Genomic DNA, 19374 nt, shown 5'->3' on the forward strand with positions numbered 1-19374 from the left:
ACTAGAACTTTTAATTTTCGTTCGAATGAGCCCTCTCACAATATTCAAGGACTACTGGATCAATAAGATTACCCATGGAAAAAAACAAACAAACAAATAAACACGCATCCGTGATCTTTCTTCTGGCAATAAATACAAAATTCCACATTTTTGCAGATAGGAGCTTGAAACTCTTATAGTAGGTTCTAAAATTACGCTGAATCTGATGGTGTGATTTTCATTAAAGTTCTATGATTTTCAGGGGTTTTTCTCCCTTTTTTCGAAAATAAGGCAAATTTTCTCAGGCGCGTAACTTTTGATGGATAAGACTAAACATAATAAAACTTATATATTTGAAATCAGCATAAAAATCTGATTCTATTGACGTATACAAGCACAATTTCAATGTCTAAGAAATATTTCCTGTCGTTGTTTATAAAAAAAGTTGTTGGAACTATATCAATGCTGCCTGGCATTTGCTTCGAAGTCCGACAGTGAAGGCTAATACGACTTTTTTTGTTTTTGTTTTAGTGACTGAGAGCAATAAAGGTGACGAGACTATGGGAATCTAATTCTAGTAATAAGTCTACTCTGGGTCAAAAGAATAAACAAATGATTGATGGATCATGAAAGAATAAAAAACGTTTTATTTATAAAAAGCACACAGTCTGATGCAAATGAAGCACACTTGATACTGGCTTTGACTTACTCTTTTCTTCCATAAAATAACATATAATTAATACCGAAATTCATTGTTTCGTTGACTTGATCAATTAGAAGAAATATTTACACCAAATTTATTTACATTACTTCTAAAATATGGCTTAGTTCTTTGGGGGGTCTGTGACGTAGGTGAGCTCGTTCAAGTAGAACCTGAAAAAAATATATAAATTTAGGTCTCATGGTTTTTCAATCAAAAGCTTCAACAGTGTCTAAGAAACAAAAAGGCATAATAACTTCTAAAATGGAAACGAAAAGTAAAAATAAAGCATTAACATAAAAAGTAGACATAAAGACTCATAAGCATAAAACATGAAAAGCAGACATAAACAAAAATTTAAGACATTTTACCGTCTCCCCTGTAGATCGTGCTGTATTTCTCCAACTCAATATAAAGTCAATGGGTTCCAGCTCAATTTGTTAGGCCTAGGATATATGTGTTTGCCCAGAATTGAAATGGTCTTAATGATTTGTAATTTTGCTTATTTTGGAAAATCTCCGATTTTTATAAATTTTAGAACAGTTTTAGAAATTGTTAATCCTAGAACATTTTATGTCTTTAATATATTGAAATAACTCCTTCTTTTTACGAAATTACCTAAAAATAGGTTGTATTAAATTTCTTTGTTCATAAAAGTACTAACATTTAAGATTCACATCGTTGTCAAATCACAACTCAGTCGTGTTTAGCGAAGTGGCAAAAGTCCCATATTTCTAATTCCTTATAAAAAATTTTGTAATCCCCGAGTAGATCTGTTTTCTATATTGTTTAAAAGACAACTGCGTAATCTAGCTTCCAAGGAAATGATGTTCTGTTAGAAATTGTAGCCATAGTTTTAGAGCAAGAGTAAATCTGGTTACATCTATAATCTTCCATGAAAATATGCATTAGAACATTTTATCATCTGAGTTTCATCAATTACGTCACTTGTGTGTTTTTTCCGTGACGTTTGAGCGTGTATACACTATAGAACTTTTTCGGGTGTACCTCTACTCAGGGGCCATTTGCTAAGTCCTATACAACTAGTATATGATTGGAAGTCCATCTTAAAAACATATATTTGCTATATTTTGGTAAGGTTTAAATTTCCTGGACTATCCTTTTCACTATGCAAATGTGCAGTTTATTGAAAGAAGGAACGTTTATACTCAATTTTAAATGAGCCAAATTATCCTTGCAAGTCTTAGAGCTAATATTTTCAAAAGTACAGCGGAAAAGTTTTGGATGTAAATTTCATTTAATGCTGAACATTATTGTATATATGTATATTTTTTCTTTGTTTGTACTGCCCAGTTTCGATTGAAGAAGCAATTTAGTGAAAACTGAAAAGAAATAATTGTTAATTTAAGTAGCCTTCAAGCACGTTTATCCTTGACTTTTGATTTTACTTGGTAACTAACGACACACATTTAACTATCTGCCAAATGATGTTTCAACGAAACACCAGTGGTATGTGGTCGTACTTAGGTCGCGTGATACAGTTACGTATGTTCTTAGATTCTAGTCTTTAACTTAGAAAAGCAATTAAAATCTCGATATCAAAATGAACAAGATGTCCTATGATTTAATAATCATAAAAGCTTATCAATAGAATATCAGAAAATAAAACACTTTATATGCAAAGAAGCAGTTCTGAGCATTTGAGTTGGAATTAATTTTGTTATAGAGAAAACGATAACGGCATAAATTTTATATAATACAATATTGGACAAAAAAGGAGACATTCAAAGATACCTCAGACGCGGCAAGCTGAAACAGCAGTGCACAATAACTAATTGGGGCATATCTAAAACAAACGTATGGAAAATATTCATAACCTCATCTGTTTCAATTTCATTTCAGATCCATATCTTCCTTTTCGTTTATAATTTCATTTAATCTTTTGTTTTTACTGATAGAGTTATAAATACCTTCGTTTTCAAAATCAAAGTCCAAATTCAAATAAAACTTTTAAATAAATAAAATTGCGCAAAAGTAAACGAAAAACATACACTTTTCTCAAAACTGCAAAAATATTCATCGTATTTACTTTATACGAAAAAATATTTTTCTAGTTGCCAAGCCTATTTTTTTGTTTTTTAGTTCAATTATCAGCATATATATGAGTGTGTCGGGACTAATTAAAAACCTTATGCAGCTTACAAAATTATCAGTTCTTTTAAAATTATAAGCAGTGACACTTTTCTATTTTCTGATGGTAAAGTTCTGTGAGTCATGTCGAAATACACCAAATAGGTTCTTAATGCTACAGCTTCATGTCATTTGGCTACGCAGTATCGCTTGTCTGTCGAACAGCAGAATTTTTCATGATGACCGGTAATCATCTGTCTATTAATTTTGTTGCATCCTAGAATTATTAAAGTGGACATGGAAAACAAAGGGCAAGATTGTTAGTTTCCTCACCATTTTTGGCAATGGTGATTAAGGTGTGGTAGAAAATGTTGATTTGATGATTCCATGATGATCATGAACCGACCTCGAGGAAGACACGAAGGTTTTACGCAAACGGGAATAACTGGAAAGGTGATGTTGCCAATCTCCTCTTACACACCTTAATTAGTTGTCTTTTTTGTATTAACAATTTCAAGAAGATTATTTGAATACACCCTGTCATGATTTTCAGAAATTATATTGGACTAAACGTGACAGTAAAATACTGTACATCGTAATTTTCAGTCTTAGAGATGACATAAAAAACATAACCTATTATTTACAACCCAATTATTGTGAATTATACATTACAATTGGAGAGCTGTATTAAAAAAAACATATAAAATACTAAGAACACGCAGAGGATGTTTTTATTAGTAAATTCCTCAATAGTTTGCATACTTACTTGTTTTGTGAGTTGGTCAATTTATTTTTTATGACAAAAGATAATTTAATACAGCTTTTGTATTCTAGTCAAATTTCTTGTATGATAAAGTGGAGAAGATTCATTTTAATATTATTACCATGTGGTTTCAGAATAGGTGCACAGTCTATTAATTGGAAACAGAGGGGGGGGGGGGTGATTCTGGTGGGTAAAGATAGAATACTTCTAAAATCCATCCACTGACATACTCCCTGATCCAGAGCAAAACTTTCAGAGATTTAAGCTGAAACACCTAAAGTTTCAGGTATTATATTCTTTGATGTCCTGTTTTGAAAGAAATACATTAAAATAATTGTGTAGGGCCGCTAAAATAGGTATTTTATCGTAATAGGAGATTATATAAAGCATAGTACGGGATTCAGAAATTCAATCGAGTTTAGTGTTATACCTTCCATTCGGAAAATTTTCACCCGGAAATTCCCCCCCCCCCCACAAGAATCCCCCCACCCACTGAAAATTCTCTCTGGAAATTTCCTTCCCGTTGAAAATTCTAACCTAGAAAAGCAAAATTGAGTGTCAACAGAGAAAGTACAAATCGAAATCTTGTTATCCTAAGGGATAACAAAAGGACCCGATGTCTGCTTTTTAATGAAATGTAGTATGCTTTGTCAGTGAAAAAAAAAATGGAAAAAAGTAGAATCAAACAGTTCATGACATTTTCTAGGCAAAAATGCGAACGAAACAAACAGATAAAAATAAAAAGACAAAAACAGACAACCCGTAAAGTAAAAAGAATAAAACCCAAATTAGAAGAATCCGAGGTTTTCTTTGATTTTAATTCAAAAATCAACGTACTCGTTCCGTGGCCTTTTCAGTAAAAAAAAAGAAGAAAAATTCTTGAGAAAGTCTCAAGAAACCATGTTTACATTTCCTGAGCAAAAATATGAACGAAGCGAACCACATAAAAATGAAAATAAAAAAAAGAATTGTAGATCAGAGCTTGAAACTTCTAGTAGGGTTGTCTGATCGTTCTGTAGTTATAAAGGGGGGGCGGCATAAAATGGTCCATTTTAATGCCTAAACATCCTAGAGCTCATTGAGCCTTCAGATAAAAGCATAATTAGCTCTAAGGAAGGGGAGTGGAGGCAGATATCGATATATAATCCCTTTGATTTTTGTCTACACCGTTATTATGAAAGCACCAAAAAGAGCAAAATTTATTCGGCAAAGAGGGCTGCCAATTCCTCATCCCCGACCTCCCCTTGTGGTCGTAGGAACTTCAGAAGATGCTTATTCGTGGTCGTAGAAACTTCAGAAGATGCTTATTCAATCGGATATTGAGATTTCTAGTACTTTTTTTTTTAAAGTCGGAAGTGATTGGAGACAAGCCAGCCCTTTCCCTAGAACCTTTTTTTTATATCTGGTCCTTTTTGTTACCCCCTAAGACATCTGAACGACATTTTAAGGTACCTTGCAACTGGGGTTGCTCAATTTTGCACGAGGGGAAATTTTCCATGGAGGGGAAATTATCCAGGAATGGAGGGATATTTTCTGCGGGGGTACCAACTGGTGGGAGATTTCCATAGGGTGGGAACGCCGGGCCCCTATTTCTATATGTTGCAGCAACATGAAACGATACTCGATTTGTTCAAACTAATAAGGATGCATTAGTAATTTGATCGAACCCCTTAGGATAGTTTCTAATCATTTGACAATGTTTTTTACAAAGTCTTATCACATCACTAAGACACATGTAAACGTCACTTAACTCTTAAAAAGGTCACATGTTTACTTAAAACCCACTCTATTATGTGTCAATTATTCAAATGACCCACCCATCACCTTTCCGCTGCCACAGGCCAATTTTGGTTGCATCAATGTTTTGTAGGAAATTACATGGTAGGATAAAATGTATAGAGAATCTTTCAAGATTATATGAAGGCATCCAACTTAGAAAATGATAATAAGTCATAAGCTATAACATAATATCTACTTCTAATGTTATATATAATGTCTATATAATGCAGACTTTCTTTATTTACACTGAAAAAATTGAAAAAAAGTACAAATTTGCCTCCCCTCCCTTCTAGATTTTGAAAAATAAATTTTGCTCCCCTAGATTTTCGTAACTTGACGCCACTGATTCCTCTCTTTCCAGTTAATCTCATTAATTAACATTTTAAAATTTAGTTTTTCTTTTTTTTTATGTTTTTCAAACAAATTACGTGTCAAATAAAGCACTCTTCCTAGTTTGTAAATGTAAATACAAAATCTTGGAAAAAATGTCAATTAGTGAACTCCTAACTTTGAACAAATTGGTAGCTTTGATTTGATTTCTTTTTAATAGCGTCTTAAAAATAGCAGATGTCGTTTAAATTCGTACAGAATTACTTGGGTTCTGAAATATCTGTCTTTGCTTACCATTTAGGTGCTTCATTGCAATCGAAGTTGTAAATGAAGTCACAGATTCTAAATTCTTGGTTGAATGCAGTGCCATTGCCGCACATATGGGGAATTCGTCTGCCTTCTTCGTCACACATGTGGAAAAGCATACATTCAAACTCGGTGTCGGCATAAAATCCCAATGGCTTATCTGAACAGTCGAAGTTGAGCGTCACGTTGGGGAACTCCTCCCACCTCTTAGCTCTGTGAGGTACATGCAATGAGGCTGGGACTGAGTAGGTCACCGCAACTGCTAAAATTAGAAGTCGTTATATTCCTCAGTTTGTTTTAATCTGATACTGTAAAAATTAGGCGGGACAAGCAAAGGGCTTGGGAAAGAATATACTAATTCAGAATAGGAAAAGAATGTTCATTTCAAGATATTCCAAAATATATGATTTATGCCTGTAACCAGATGAAATAGGCGTTCAAAGTCATCCACAAGGGATTTAGGATTGTGATTTTCAGTAGCTCAGTTAAAACTACAATATTTATTTTGCTGAAATCTAACATTATGTTATAAGAGTCCAGTTAACACTAAAATAATAGAAATCCTTTGGTTTAAACCCAATCTATATCAAATATTTCAGTTTAAATCAACCATTTCTTTTCCTAATGAATTAGGTTTTAGCCCCTTATGTTCTAAGGTGCAGCTATTTAAACATAACTTAATCTAGGTACAGGAGAAAGATTTTCCTACATAGACTTGAAGACTTTTTCAAAGTATTAATTAAAAAAAACTTTCCGAAAAATAAGTTTTTCAAATAAAAGTAAAGGACATTTTAAAATTATGATCAGGAGATACAAATATATGTTAAAATTAAAAATAAAAACGACCATAAATTACTAGTAAGGAACAAATGAAACCCATAAGGAAAATAAATTAAATAAACAATCGTAGCAAAAAACATACAACAATAATAATATAAATGAATAAATAGATCTTAAAGCGAGTAATACTTATATTGAATATGAAAATCAAGCTTAAATGAAAAAAAAATATTTAGCTATTAAAGTATAAATGAAAATTAAAACGAACAGCAATTAAACAAACAATCAATGTGAACAAACATACAATATATATTAATGTAAATGAATAAATAAATCTTAAAACGAGTGAAACTTAAATTGAATATGCAAATCAAGTTTGAATCGAATAAAAATAACTACAAACAAGAGTTTGGGTATCGTATCACTGCAGAAGCCTAAAACCTACTGCGTCATTGGCGTTAAAGTTACTTTTGTAACTTTAAGAAATCAAAAATTAATTAAGATTTTAGGGAATAAATGTCAGCATATGTATATTAAATTGACAATGCACATTTTTTTTCAGTAAACTCATTTGAATATTTTTTTCAGTAAAGTACAAATAATATTCTGGCTTTTAGAAAGCATAGGGGTTTTGAACCCTACTCACATTAATTTATGCTCGTTTTGAGTTTGACTCTAATGTTTATTTTAATTTTTGTCCATTTTGTGTTTCATTCAATTATTGATGCTGATTTGGGGTACTTGTATGCTTGGTAGATTATACGATAGTCTGGACGCCAGGTGTCGAAAATGTGAACCATACCACGACGGAATGGGGCTGCTACGAGAAATAGCCTACCCTCCACCCCCTAAATTGACCATGTGGATTCAAAAATACCACTTGCTTGGCACTTGCTTGCGAGTGGTGGAACACTCCGAAACTTGACATTTTATTATATTTTGGTGTTTCATGCAAGAAAATACATGTTCCACAAATTTTGAGGTGCAGTTTTGGTTCAAATAGAAATGCCTAGAAGCGACAGAATGTTTTCATAACAAACTAACACGATTAGTTACAAAAAATGGCAGAGTTAAAAAAAATGGCATAACTATATGAGTCTTGAACAGTCTTGGAAAATATAAACAAAATCAAATTGAATATTAGATATATAATGACATTAATTGTTGAAAGATCCATCAGTTCAATATTTTTTTCACTGTAATTTTTATTTTCATTTTCAATGCTGTAAGAACTGGAAAATAATAAATTTGTAATATACGAGTAATTCGTTTTCAGTGGTGACGCAGAAGGCTTTAGGTTTTTACAGTTAAAGAAGGGGGCAGTATCCAAATTTTGCTTGTAGTGAAACTATATTTGTCTTGACCAATCTTGAAAAGAACTAATAAATTAAACTGAATATTTGATGCATAATGATATTAATTGCTAAAAGCTCATCAGTTCAAAATTTTACTGTAATTTTAATATTTATTTTCAATATTAAGGACAAAAGAAAACATTTGTAATATAATTCCTTTTCATTAAAGCGCCAATGACGCAGTAGGTTTTAGGCTTCTGCGGTGATACGATACCCACACTCTTGTTTGCAGTTATTTTTATTCGATTCAAACTTGATTTGCATATTCAGTTTAAGTTTCACTCATTTTAAGATTTATTTATTCATTTACATTAATATATATTGTATGTTTGTTCGCATTGATCGTTTATTTAATTTCTGTTCGTTTTAAGTTTCATTTATTTTTAAATAGGAAACTATTTGTTTTGGTTTTAAGCTTGATTTTCATATTAAATCTAAGCATTACTCGCTTTAAGATCTATTTATTCATTTATATTATTAATTGTTGAATGTTTTTTGCTATGATTGTGTATTTAATTTCTGTTTGTTTTGGGTTTCATTTATTCTTTAATATTAATTTCTGGTCGTTTTGAGTTTGAATTTTAACAGTTATTTGCCTCTGCAGAAATGAAGTTTAAAAATGCCTTTACTTTTATTTTAAAAACTTATTTTTCGGAAATTTTTTTTTTAAATTAATTTTGTTCGTTTTTGATTGCAAAAAGTTTCAAGTTTTTTTTGGCATGGGGGGGGGTGCTTACTGTCCGATTATTCTTGACTTTAAAAAACGGATCTAGAACTTTCAATTTAATTCGAATGAGGCTTTTTTCAAAGTCTATACGATTACCTCTTTGATAAAAACCTTATATATGAACAATAGACAGCTTGCATAACTTGTGGACAGCAATTGACAACAATGAATGGATTGAAAAAATAGCTCCAATAAGGGGGTTTAGATCATTTCTCTTGCTGACACAAAGGGATCGCATGTGGAATTGTATACCTTAATAGGAATTTGTGTGCCAAAGCAATTTTCCATCTGTCACAGAGTATGTATTTTAACCTTATAATTGGATAATTATAATATATTTCCTATGCGTCCTTCCCACACAAAACCCCTTCCCATAATTGATGAACCCACCAGAAAAAGTTTTACCCCATGCCATTGACTGCATTACCAACAACAGGGGAATGGGTAGCTTGGTCGACCCCAGAGTTTTTTGTTATCAAAGATATTAAATAATTCCAAACAAAAACACCCTCAAAAGTTTTATCTGCTGCAGTTAGAGCATGGAGGAGGAAGAGGGGCTAGCTGCCCTTCAATCTCTTTTGACTCTTAAAAAGTGAACAAGAACATTCAAATTTAAATCAAAAAAGCCCTCTCTACAGTTTATACGAGCATCCCTTCCATAAGAAATAACATGAAGCATTCGAAGAATCCTTAAACTGCAACCCTTGCCGTGATGGATTTAGGGGAGGTGTAATCCTCAAAGACCTATTTTCCAGAACTTAAAACTACATTTAATAAAATGGCTGTCTTAAAATTTTGAATGGATGTGTTTGGGGAAAAGGTGGGCGTAAGAAGGGGGTTAGTTGCCCTCCAATCACTTTCGACTATTAAAAAGAGCACTAGCCCTCGTAATTTCCAATCGAATGAGCCTTTTTTGAAGTTTCTACGACACCGCCTTGTATAAAAACCTTATATGCCCCCAGGCCATAACTTAAAACCCTTGCCCTGAGGGGTGTGGGGGATTATCCTTCTCAAAAACATATTTTCTATATGGAAATCAACTACGCTGAACAAAATGGCTATCTCAGAATTTTGATTCGATATGTTTGGGGGAATGATGGGCGTGAGGGGGGGGCTAATTGCACTCCAATCCCTTTTGACTATTAAAAAGGGCACTAGCCCTTTGAATTTCCAATTGAATGTGCCTGTTTTGAAGTTTCTACGACAACGCCTTCTATAAAAACCTTATATGTCCCCAGGGCATAACTTAAAACTCTTGCCCTGAGGGTTGTGGGGGAGTGTGCTCCTCAAAAACATATTTTCTATCTGGAAATTAGCTACACTGAAAAAAATGGCTATCTAAAAAGTTTCATTGGATGTGTTTGGGGAAATTATCGGCGTGGGGGGGGGCGTAGTTGCCCTCCAATCACTTTCGACTGTTAAAAAGGGCACTAGCCCTTTAATTCCCAATCGAATGAGCCTTTTTTGAAGTTTCTACGACAACGCCTTCTATAAAAACCTTATATGCCCCCAGGGCATATCTTAAAACCCTTGTCCTAAACGTTCGGGGGGGGGGGGTATCCTCCTCAAAATTATATTTTCAATCTGGAAATCAACTACGCTGAACAAAATGGCTATCTCAAAATTTTGAGTGGATGTATTTGGGGGAATGATGGGCTTTGGGGGGGGGGGCTAGTTGCCCTCCAATCACTTTTGAATATTAAAAAGGGCACAATCTCTTTGAATTTCCAATCGAATGAGCATTTTTTGAAGTTTCTATGACAACGCCTTCTATAAAAACCTTATATGCCCCCAGGGAATAACTTAAAACCCTTGCCCTGAGGGTTGTGGGGGATTGTCCTCCTCAAAAACATGTTTTCTGTCTGTAAATCAACTACGCTGAACAAAAAGGCTATCTCAAAATTTTTATTGGATGTGTTTGGGGGAATGATGGGTGTGGGAGGGGGCTAGTCGCCCTCCAATCACTTTCGACTATTAAAAAGGGCACTATCCCTTTGAATTTACAATCGAATAAGCCTTTTTTGAAGTTTCTACGACAACGCCTTCTATAAAAACCTTATATGCCCCCAGGGCATATCTGAACAAAATGGCTATCTCAAAATTTTGATTGGATGTAGTTGGGGGAATAATGGGCTTAGGGGGGGGGCTAGTTGCCCTCAAATCACTTTTGAATATTAAAAAGGGAACAATCTCTTTGAATTTCCAATCGAATGAGCCTTTTTGGAAGTTTCTACGACAACGCTTCCTATAGATATCCTGTGTGTCCCCAGGGTATAACCTACAACTCTTGCCCTGAAGGTTTGGGGGGAGTTTCCTCCTCAAAAACATATTTTCTATCTGGAAATCATCTACGCTGAACAAATGGCTATCTCAAAATTTTTATTGGATATATTTGGGGAAATGGTGGGCGTGCGGGAGGGGGGGCTAGTTGCACTTCAATCACTTTCGACAACTAAAATGGGCACTAGCCCATTAATTTCTAACAGATGCAGCCTGTTTTGAATTTTATACGACAATGCCTTATGCAAAAACCTTATATGCCCACATGACGTAACTTAAAACCCGCGCCCTGAGGGTTGTGGGGGAGTTCCCTCCTCAAAAAGATATTTTCTATGTGGAAATAAACTATGCTGAAGAAAATGGCTATCTGAAAATCTTTGATTGGATGTGTTTGGGGAAATGATGGGCGTGGGGGGGGGGGGCCGGGGGGCTATTGACACTTCAACCCTATTTAATCTTTAAAGACGACACTAGCTCTTGATTTCCATTCGATTGAGCCTGTTTTGAAGTTTCTACGACAACGCCTTCTATAAAAACCTTATATGCCCCCAGGGCATAACTTAAAACCCTTTCCCTGAGGGATGTGGGGGAGTGTCCTCCTCAAAAATATATTTTCTATCTGGAAATCAACTACGCTGAACAAAATGGCTGGCTGAAAATTTTGATTGGATTTGTTTGGGAGAATGATAGGCGTCGGAGGGGGGGGGGGCTAGTTGCCCTCCAATCATTTTGGACTATTAAAAAGGGCACTAGCCTTTAATTTCCAATCAAATGAGCCTGTTTTGAAGTTTCTACGACAACGCCTTCTATAAAAACCTTATATACCCCCAGGGCATAACTTAAACCCCTTGCCCTGAGGTTTGTGGGGGAGTCTCCTCCTCAAAAACATATTTTCTATCTGGAAATCAACTACGCTGAACAAAATGGATATCTAAAAATTTTGATTGGATGTGTTTGGGGAAATGATGGTCTTGGGGGGGGGGAGGGGCTAGTTACACTCCAATCACTTTCAACTATTAAAAAGTCCACTAGCTCTAGAATGTTCAATCGAATGAGCCTGTTTCGAATTCTTTACGACAACTCTTTCTATAAAAACGTTATATACCCCCAGGGTATAACTTAAAACCCTTGCCCTGAAGGTTGTGGGGGAGTATCCTCCACAAAAATATATTTTCTATCTGGAAATCAACTACGCTGAACAAACTGGCTATCTCAAAATTTTGATTGGATGCGTTTGGGGGAATGCTGGGCGTGGGGGGGGGGGCTAGTTGCCCTTCAATAATTTTCGACTATTAAAAAGGGCACTAGAACTCCTGATTTCCAATCGAATGAGCCCCCTTTGAAGCTTCTACGACGACCCCTTCCATGTGATGTGCATCTGGGAAAAAAAATAAATAATAATAAAACATTGGAGCCGTATGGCCTTCATTATAGGCAACGCTATAGCGTTGCCTCTGATAAAGCATATTTGTTATATATTTTCATAATAATTATAGCTAGGTTTTGACCGAATCTTGACAATTTTCATGAGCTAAATGAGAATTCTAAGATATTTGAGCACAAAAAATAAAATGACTTTTACTTTAAATTTGTTGGATTTACTTTAGATTAGATTGGTATAGATTGTTTTTTCAAAGACAATCTAAAGTGCTCATTTGCCTTTTGGTAATGATATTTTAAACTGGAATATTTTTACGAGAGAAATTTAAATACGGCGACGAGATAGAGGGTTTACTTTCTTTTTAGGAGTATAATTGATCTAAATCAACTTAAGTTCAGATTAGAAACTTCACAATTTCAGATTAGACTTTGAACCCTGAAGCACACACACACACACAAGAAAAAAAAAATAAAAAACTAAAACCAGCATTTGCCATACATCAAAATAACACAAAAAATTAACAAATATTAAGATTATCCGTTCTCCTCCCATTGAAATTTCAATAAAACCCATACGCTAACGGAACAAAAGCTTTTGTAGACAAAGCAAAGAAAGAAATGACAGAAAAGCCGTAAAGAAGTTTATTTCTAATAAGCAATAATACAGCCTCTGGTGTTGACGGAAAAATTGAGGGTGGGTAGGCTTCATCTTTCCCTCCCCATGAAAGACCGCAAGTACACAGACGTTACAAATTAGGTATAGTATTTAGAAAAATGTGATTTTGTTTGGGTAACAGTTCATTCCCCCAAACTTTAGCCCCTCTCCCTTAACACTTCATTCGTTAATCTTATCATCAGTCTCCCTTAACACTAGCAACTTCGCCCATCAATCTGGAAAATATCTGGATGCGACCTTTTCTAGAAAAGATTTAATCCCTCCTATTGAAATTCAAAAGCTCCTATAAAGATGCAAATAGTAAGGATTAGAACTCATTCTTGACCCCATCCCCTCCATCCTTAATATGCAAAAAATGCATAAAATTGTGTTTTTACGTTTATCTAATGGCTAAAATGGTTTAAATAGAGATGCTTTCTATAATCAGACAGCCCCTGCCCCCCCCCCCAACACATAAAACACATTATAGAAGATGATGTTTACTTTATAAGTAAGAACTAAATCCTTTTATTTAAAGAACTTTACTCACGACTCGGCACATTTTTTTTCTAATGCTCAGAGCCAAGTAAAATAACACCTGTTTAAGATACTGATCACGTACAAATTATAGTGCGAAATAAAATGACCATCGGCTCCTTTGAAAAATCTCTAAGCCTTTCCCTATTTTTTTTATTATGGGAATGATAGGAAGCCAACGGCCTTCAGATGATATGCAAAACTGCATGGTACCTCACATTGTCAGGCTGTGCAGGCAACATCAAACAGATGATACCCTAATTAGTGCCTACAGCTTTCATTATGAGTGTTTTGTTTTGCTAAAAAAAAATACTTAATTTCAAGCTAAAAACTGAACGAACAATGAACAGAGACTTGACGTGCTAATTACAGGCACACAGCTGGAGACTTACTTGGAGGAGGGGGTGGGATTTTTCAAAGCTGGAAAATAGGGATGAACTGGAAAATTATTGAAAGCAGTGTGAGAATTATGACGTTTCACCGTACTGGATGCGGCCAACTGCATGGTAGATTTCGGTGTCAAACAAAATAAAGAACTTGAGCAAATAGTGCTTCAACTGGTTTTCATAATGTAATTATTTGTTTTTGTGGCTACCAACAGGTGCACATGGAAGAAGGCAGGTAGCCAGTAATTTATTATTGGGTGGAGCTTCTGTTCAGAGGGTATGTTAGTTAAAGCGGTAAAAAAAGGAGTGAAATTGTATAAAAGCTAAAGGGAGCTATATATTTCAGCTTAAAAATATCAAGATTGGTAGGAGCCCATGCCCGACGACTCCTCTTGGAGCTTATCGGTATAAGAATTTCCTTTGTCGGGAAGGGGAACAATTTTTTGACTCCACAAAGAGTATGCGAATTTTCTGAAAATTTTGAAAACATAGTAGAGATAAAGAGTTTCAGAGTAAAGGCCTTAATGCCCAAATATGTGCCTGTTGGCATGGGAGATTCAATATTCGGCAATAGAATAACAAGATTTCTTTTGGAACTCGTAATCTTTTGGAACTCGCATTTAGGATATGAACAGGGTGTGCAAAAGATAACGGATGATTAGTTGAGCTAAAAATAATCCTGAAACAAGTAGTTGACTTCTTAAAAAAACAAAGAACATCAAGAACTCAAGGGACTTACCAATACAAGCAAACGCTGCTAACGCAAAAGCCTTCGACATGTTCGATTCTAAAAAAGAAAGAAAATTAATAAATTGTGAATCATAGAATTAATTTGTTGCAGCTGCCTTTCAAATACAACAGATTCTTATAATTTACTTTGTAAATAGTATAAAAAAGTATGTTCAAAGCCTTGAGACATCATATATCCAATCAACTGCTACTCTTTGACTCTTCTGCGATTATAAACGACGCTAAATTATATCCCCTAACTTGCTTCAGAACAGGGAAACACTGAGAAGGGTTACCAGATTTTAACGTCCCTACTGAACACTTTTTTATTACCCTCCCTTCCCCCAAACAAAAATTATTTAGGCAAACTTCTCCCCTCCCCGAAAAAAAAATCCTGGATACGGTCCTACGCCAGAATCATGTAGTCTTGGGGATTGGTAAAGAAAGATCGTGCTTGCAGAAAAACTGCAAAGTTGGACCACCTTAACTGCCAAGGGAGTGATACTATGACATTTCGAACAAGTTATCGGATATTTTCTGCAGCTCGTTAAACAAACTATACACAGACTATTGACAAACTGGATCTTTAGACCAGATTCTAAAAAGGCAACAAATAACAACATATTAAGGATCTTCCAGAGAAAGTATTTATGATCAGCAGAATCTTAAAACTGTTCTCTAACAATGGCATTAGGCAGGACTGTTAGCTTGCAATTGTTTAGCTCCTTCTATTAGACAATTTTGGGTATAGACTCCCAGAGAAATCTCAATATAAGATCATAGACTTGTTAAACGAGAAGAAAATTCTTAGCTTATGAGTACAATCGTTTTTACAAAACTGTCCCCTCGTAGATAGGAAACAGCTGTTTCAAGATCTTTTCTATTTTCAAAAATAATAGTCTTGAATATCAACCCTAATCTGTTGATCAATATTTTTTTCTTTAAACGTTGAATACTCTTGAACTTGAGGAATTACGAACGAAATACATAATCAGAGCTGCTGTCGGGCGTAATTCGGTTCCATTGGCAAACTGTGACCTAGATATAAGGCGCAAACCAATTGATGTGTTTTGCGTTTTAAGTTACGAAGAAAATCGAAGAAATTTTCACAATGATCATCCCGTTTTCGAAGAAAATCGAAGAAATTTCACAATGGTCATCCCGTTTTCTAAAAAGACAAAGTCTGTAACAAGTTTTCCATAATATTTAGTAAATTATTAATGTCGGTTGAAAACAGACAATGATGGTTTTTTCCGCTTCCGGTCAGCAGTCACCAAGTTAAGCCTGTTGAAGGCAGCAGGTGACCACAACAGGTTGAATAAAAGCGCCATATCCTTATGATCCGCAAAATTGTTTCTATGTAACCATCAATTACGTCAAATGAAAACTTGTCAGAGAAAACCCGACTTCCCCTTCACTTTCAAGATTCCAAGGTTGCAGGTTCTGTTTTACAACGTTTCTGTAGGTCGGTTGCTAAATGATCTTTTTTTTTGTAAATCTCTCCTATATAGGCCTATGTGTATATTTTCAAATCATAAATATTTTACTAAATCACTCTAATGTATATAAGATTAGTTCAAACTTTTATGCTACCTTTTTTTTTTTTTTTTTTTTTTTTACCGAAATTGGCGTAGTTCAAAAGCTTGGCTTTGGGCCATTGAATAAAGCCGTCTACCCTGTCTAATTAAGATACAGTTTTGTTTTGCAAGTAATTTTGATTTATTCGCAAGTAAATAATGGGCTTTTTCATATCAATGAGTAATATTTACTGACTCCTCTACAACCCCTCAAGTTGAAAAAGCAATAAACCGCAACTCTTGATAATGAACTTATCCGTCGAGGCCACTTAAGATCTGGATCACTTGCAAATGAGTTATCAATTTAGAAAAATGTTAATTGGTTCATCGACATTACAAAAAAAAAACAAAAAACTGACAGACGTGTTTTATTTAAGCATAGCAGTAAAGAGTTCGTTTGTGACGTGACATTTTACTGTTTGTGACGATTTAGTTTGACGTTTTAGACACTGTTGTGACGTTTTAGACGACTGTTTGTTTTAGTTTGTGACGTGACATTTTACATTCTACGGTAGTTTTTGCTGCTCCATCAATTTACGCATATAAGTAAGGAAACTCTCAAGAATCCGATTGATTTACACACAAATGAAGCCTCTTGAGTTTTGTTATAGGCGAACTTTGTGTCCTGAATTGCATCGAGGCTAATCAAGTAATCCAACTCATTAAGAAATGCAACATTGGGCTACAGTAATCAATGAGAAAGCAGGGAATAAAAGGAATACGTGCTGTTTTCCATGCAGGTATTGTTTATACAGGTACCTGTGGAAAATACCCGTCTTCCCCCAATTTTTGCCTCTGATCCTACATTACCCAGGTGTGAAAGGACACTGGTTAAGTGCAAAAGGTAATACTTCACGTAACGTACCTTAACCCCTTAGCATAGAAAATTACATAAGTAATTTGAAATCCACTTATGATATACACAATGTTTTTTTTTCTAAACCCAAATTCTAGAGCTTATGAACAATATTTCCTAGAAACCAATCTACAATTTTTGCTTCATCGCTAATTTTTCAAGTGAATAATTCAACACAAAAGAACACAATTTACCTCTTTACAGCTCTGTAGTTTGTCGCTAAAAAAAATTAGCCTTTTTTAAAATATTCCTTCCTTTCCAATCCTTTTATGCACAGATAGTATTGCCCGTCAAAACTACAAGCTTGACAAACACGTAACTCCATATTATGCGGTAAACTGTTGAATTGACCAATTAGTTTTAAAGGAAGAACCTTACAAATGACTACAGCTTATTTTGCATACACGGGTAACTGTAATCTCAGCCACACAATTCTAATCCTTGAATTACCACAAAAAAGCCTAAGCAAATAACACCTATGATCTATCAACATTTAAACAGCAATTATTCATTTATAGGTACTGCTTATTCAGTTCCATGGGCGCCCATAAGCTGAATTCTCCAGGGGGGGAATTCAGTCTAATTAACCTCGTCTAATTGGAACTTTTAATGCTATATAATAGAAATCTCAGAAAAAATATAAAAATAAGGCAGCATCATTCAGCCAGGGGGGGGGGGGCGGGAGCCCCCCCGGTCCTCCATATGGGCGCCCATGTTCATTCTGCTAGAGCAGCTTCTTTTGTTCACAAAAAAACAAAGTCTCTTAGTGTTTTACGCAAATCGTGTGTTTTAATCTGCTTAACATTAAGGTAAACTAGTCCCATATATTTGGAAGAGCCTATATACCTAGTTGTGACATTAGACTTGCGAGCAAATAAAAGGTCGATGTAAATTATAAGATTCTAAATTAAAGCTTAAATATGAAGAAATCCATCGCCACTGTAATAAAATAGCAATAACACAAACAAAATTCTTTCCTTCTTCCTTAGATTTCATGGACACTGGCAGGAGCAAGGGTTGGCAATAGCCACATCCATTTGAGAAGGAAAACGACAATAAAAAAAGCCTAAAAGTTGGAAAATGAGTAGCATTCCCAATTCAATCTTGGTAAGAAAAAAAAAGAAAAAAAAAACTCCATCTATTAAATATGATGATAGGATACCATTATTACGTTATGTTAATACTACGTAACTTATTTAGAGACGACCCGTAGAATCTTGAACCTCCCTAACAACAAAACCTCCCTAGCAATAAAACCTATTTAAAAGAAACAGATCCTCTATGCAAATTTGTTTTCAAATTTCAGCATTAATTGGGAATTCTGATGTTCATTTCTTTGCAATATTCCGTCAAGTGTGAACATATTTCCAGCCGATAAGGATTTTGAAAGCCATATTCGTCACTACACTTTTACGGTCGGAATATTCCAAAGTATATCCTTAAAATCACACAAACACGAATAAAATTTCTACCTTAGATCTAACTGATGGTAATTTGATGAAACTGAGACTGCAACTACCTCTGAGAGAGAGAGCCGTTCGTATATAAAAGAAACGTACTTGCTCGCCTTCGGGCAGTGTAAGAACGCTAAGGTACCCTCCAGCTTATGTTTTAAATCAAGGTGGGCGACTCAAAATTTCCGGACGCCTTTTGCTCACAGCGGAAAGGATGTTCCGGGTATAAAACATCTTCAAATTTGATGGGTAGTACAATGAACCCAGCACGTGTTAGAACTAGATCTTTTTTTTAAGGAAAGAAGTGGAGATTGGTACATCATTTTGATTAACAGAAACAGCCTCCTTCTGACCATTAAATAAAAAAGAAAATCAGGTTAAGGCAAAGAGAAAAGTTAACACTTAAACAAATATAACTTATCCTATATACGGAGGGGCTTCGATCCATTAACATTCCCTCCTCTTTATATTGACCACTGCTTTCCCAAAAGCCCAACTGTGCTTGAAACATTGTGATAAAAAAGAGGTAGCAGTTTATCCCACTGCTCTTGTGTTAACAGTAATCATTCTTGAAGCAACTGGATTCTCTCCAAATATTATATGGACTTATTTGCATTCATTAAAGTTTTAATGTCGCTCTTTACTTTTAAAATTAAAAAAAAACAAGTTTTTTAAATTGAAAGTAAGGAGTGACATTAAAACTTAAACCG

General features: G+C 34.7%; 1 protein-coding gene across 2 annotated transcripts; it reads right to left on the bottom strand.

Annotated features, from left to right (window-relative positions):
• Positions 1 to 608: 608 nt before the first annotated feature.
• LOC148952290 (U-scoloptoxin(01)-Er1a-like) lies at positions 609 to 18791 on the bottom strand. 2 transcript variants are annotated; one of them, XM_089089739.1, is made up of 4 exons: positions 18683 to 18791; positions 14788 to 14835; positions 5937 to 6210; positions 609 to 852 (listed from the first exon to the last, which is right to left on the bottom strand). In XM_089089739.1, the coding sequence occupies exons 2-4, from the start codon at positions 14825 to 14827 to the stop codon at positions 804 to 806; spliced, it is 363 nt and encodes a 120-aa protein (XP_088945865.1). In that variant the 5' UTR covers positions 14828 to 14835; positions 18683 to 18791; the 3' UTR covers positions 609 to 803. The 2 variants fall into 2 exon arrangements, with proteins under 2 accessions (XP_088945865.1, XP_088945866.1); XM_089089740.1 differs by having other exon boundaries at positions 5937 to 6207; positions 18683 to 18759.
• Positions 18792 to 19374: the final 583 nt, after the last annotated feature.

The sequence above is a fragment of the Artemia sp. Qi Xiang Cuo genome, chromosome 5 (assembly GCF_049724085.1).
Source record: "Artemia sp. Qi Xiang Cuo chromosome 5, ASM4972408v1, whole genome shotgun sequence".
In the NCBI taxonomy this organism is placed as follows: Eukaryota; Metazoa; Arthropoda; class Branchiopoda; order Anostraca; family Artemiidae; genus Artemia; species Artemia sp. Qi Xiang Cuo.

Bases quoted from the DNA above. Each gene is read 5' to 3' on its own strand.
- LOC148952290 (XM_089089739.1), bottom strand. From the start codon at position 14,827: ATGTCGAAGGCTTTTGCGTTAGCAGCGTTTGCTTGTATTG. The intron at 6,211-14,787 runs GTAAGTCCCTTG...TTCTAATTTTAG, and splicing joins AGCAGCGTTTGCTTGTATTG to CAGTTGCGGTGACCTACTCA. The intron at 853-5,936 runs GTAAGCAAAGAC...TATTTTTTTCAG, and splicing joins TGCAATGAAGCACCTAAATG to GTTCTACTTGAACGAGCTCA.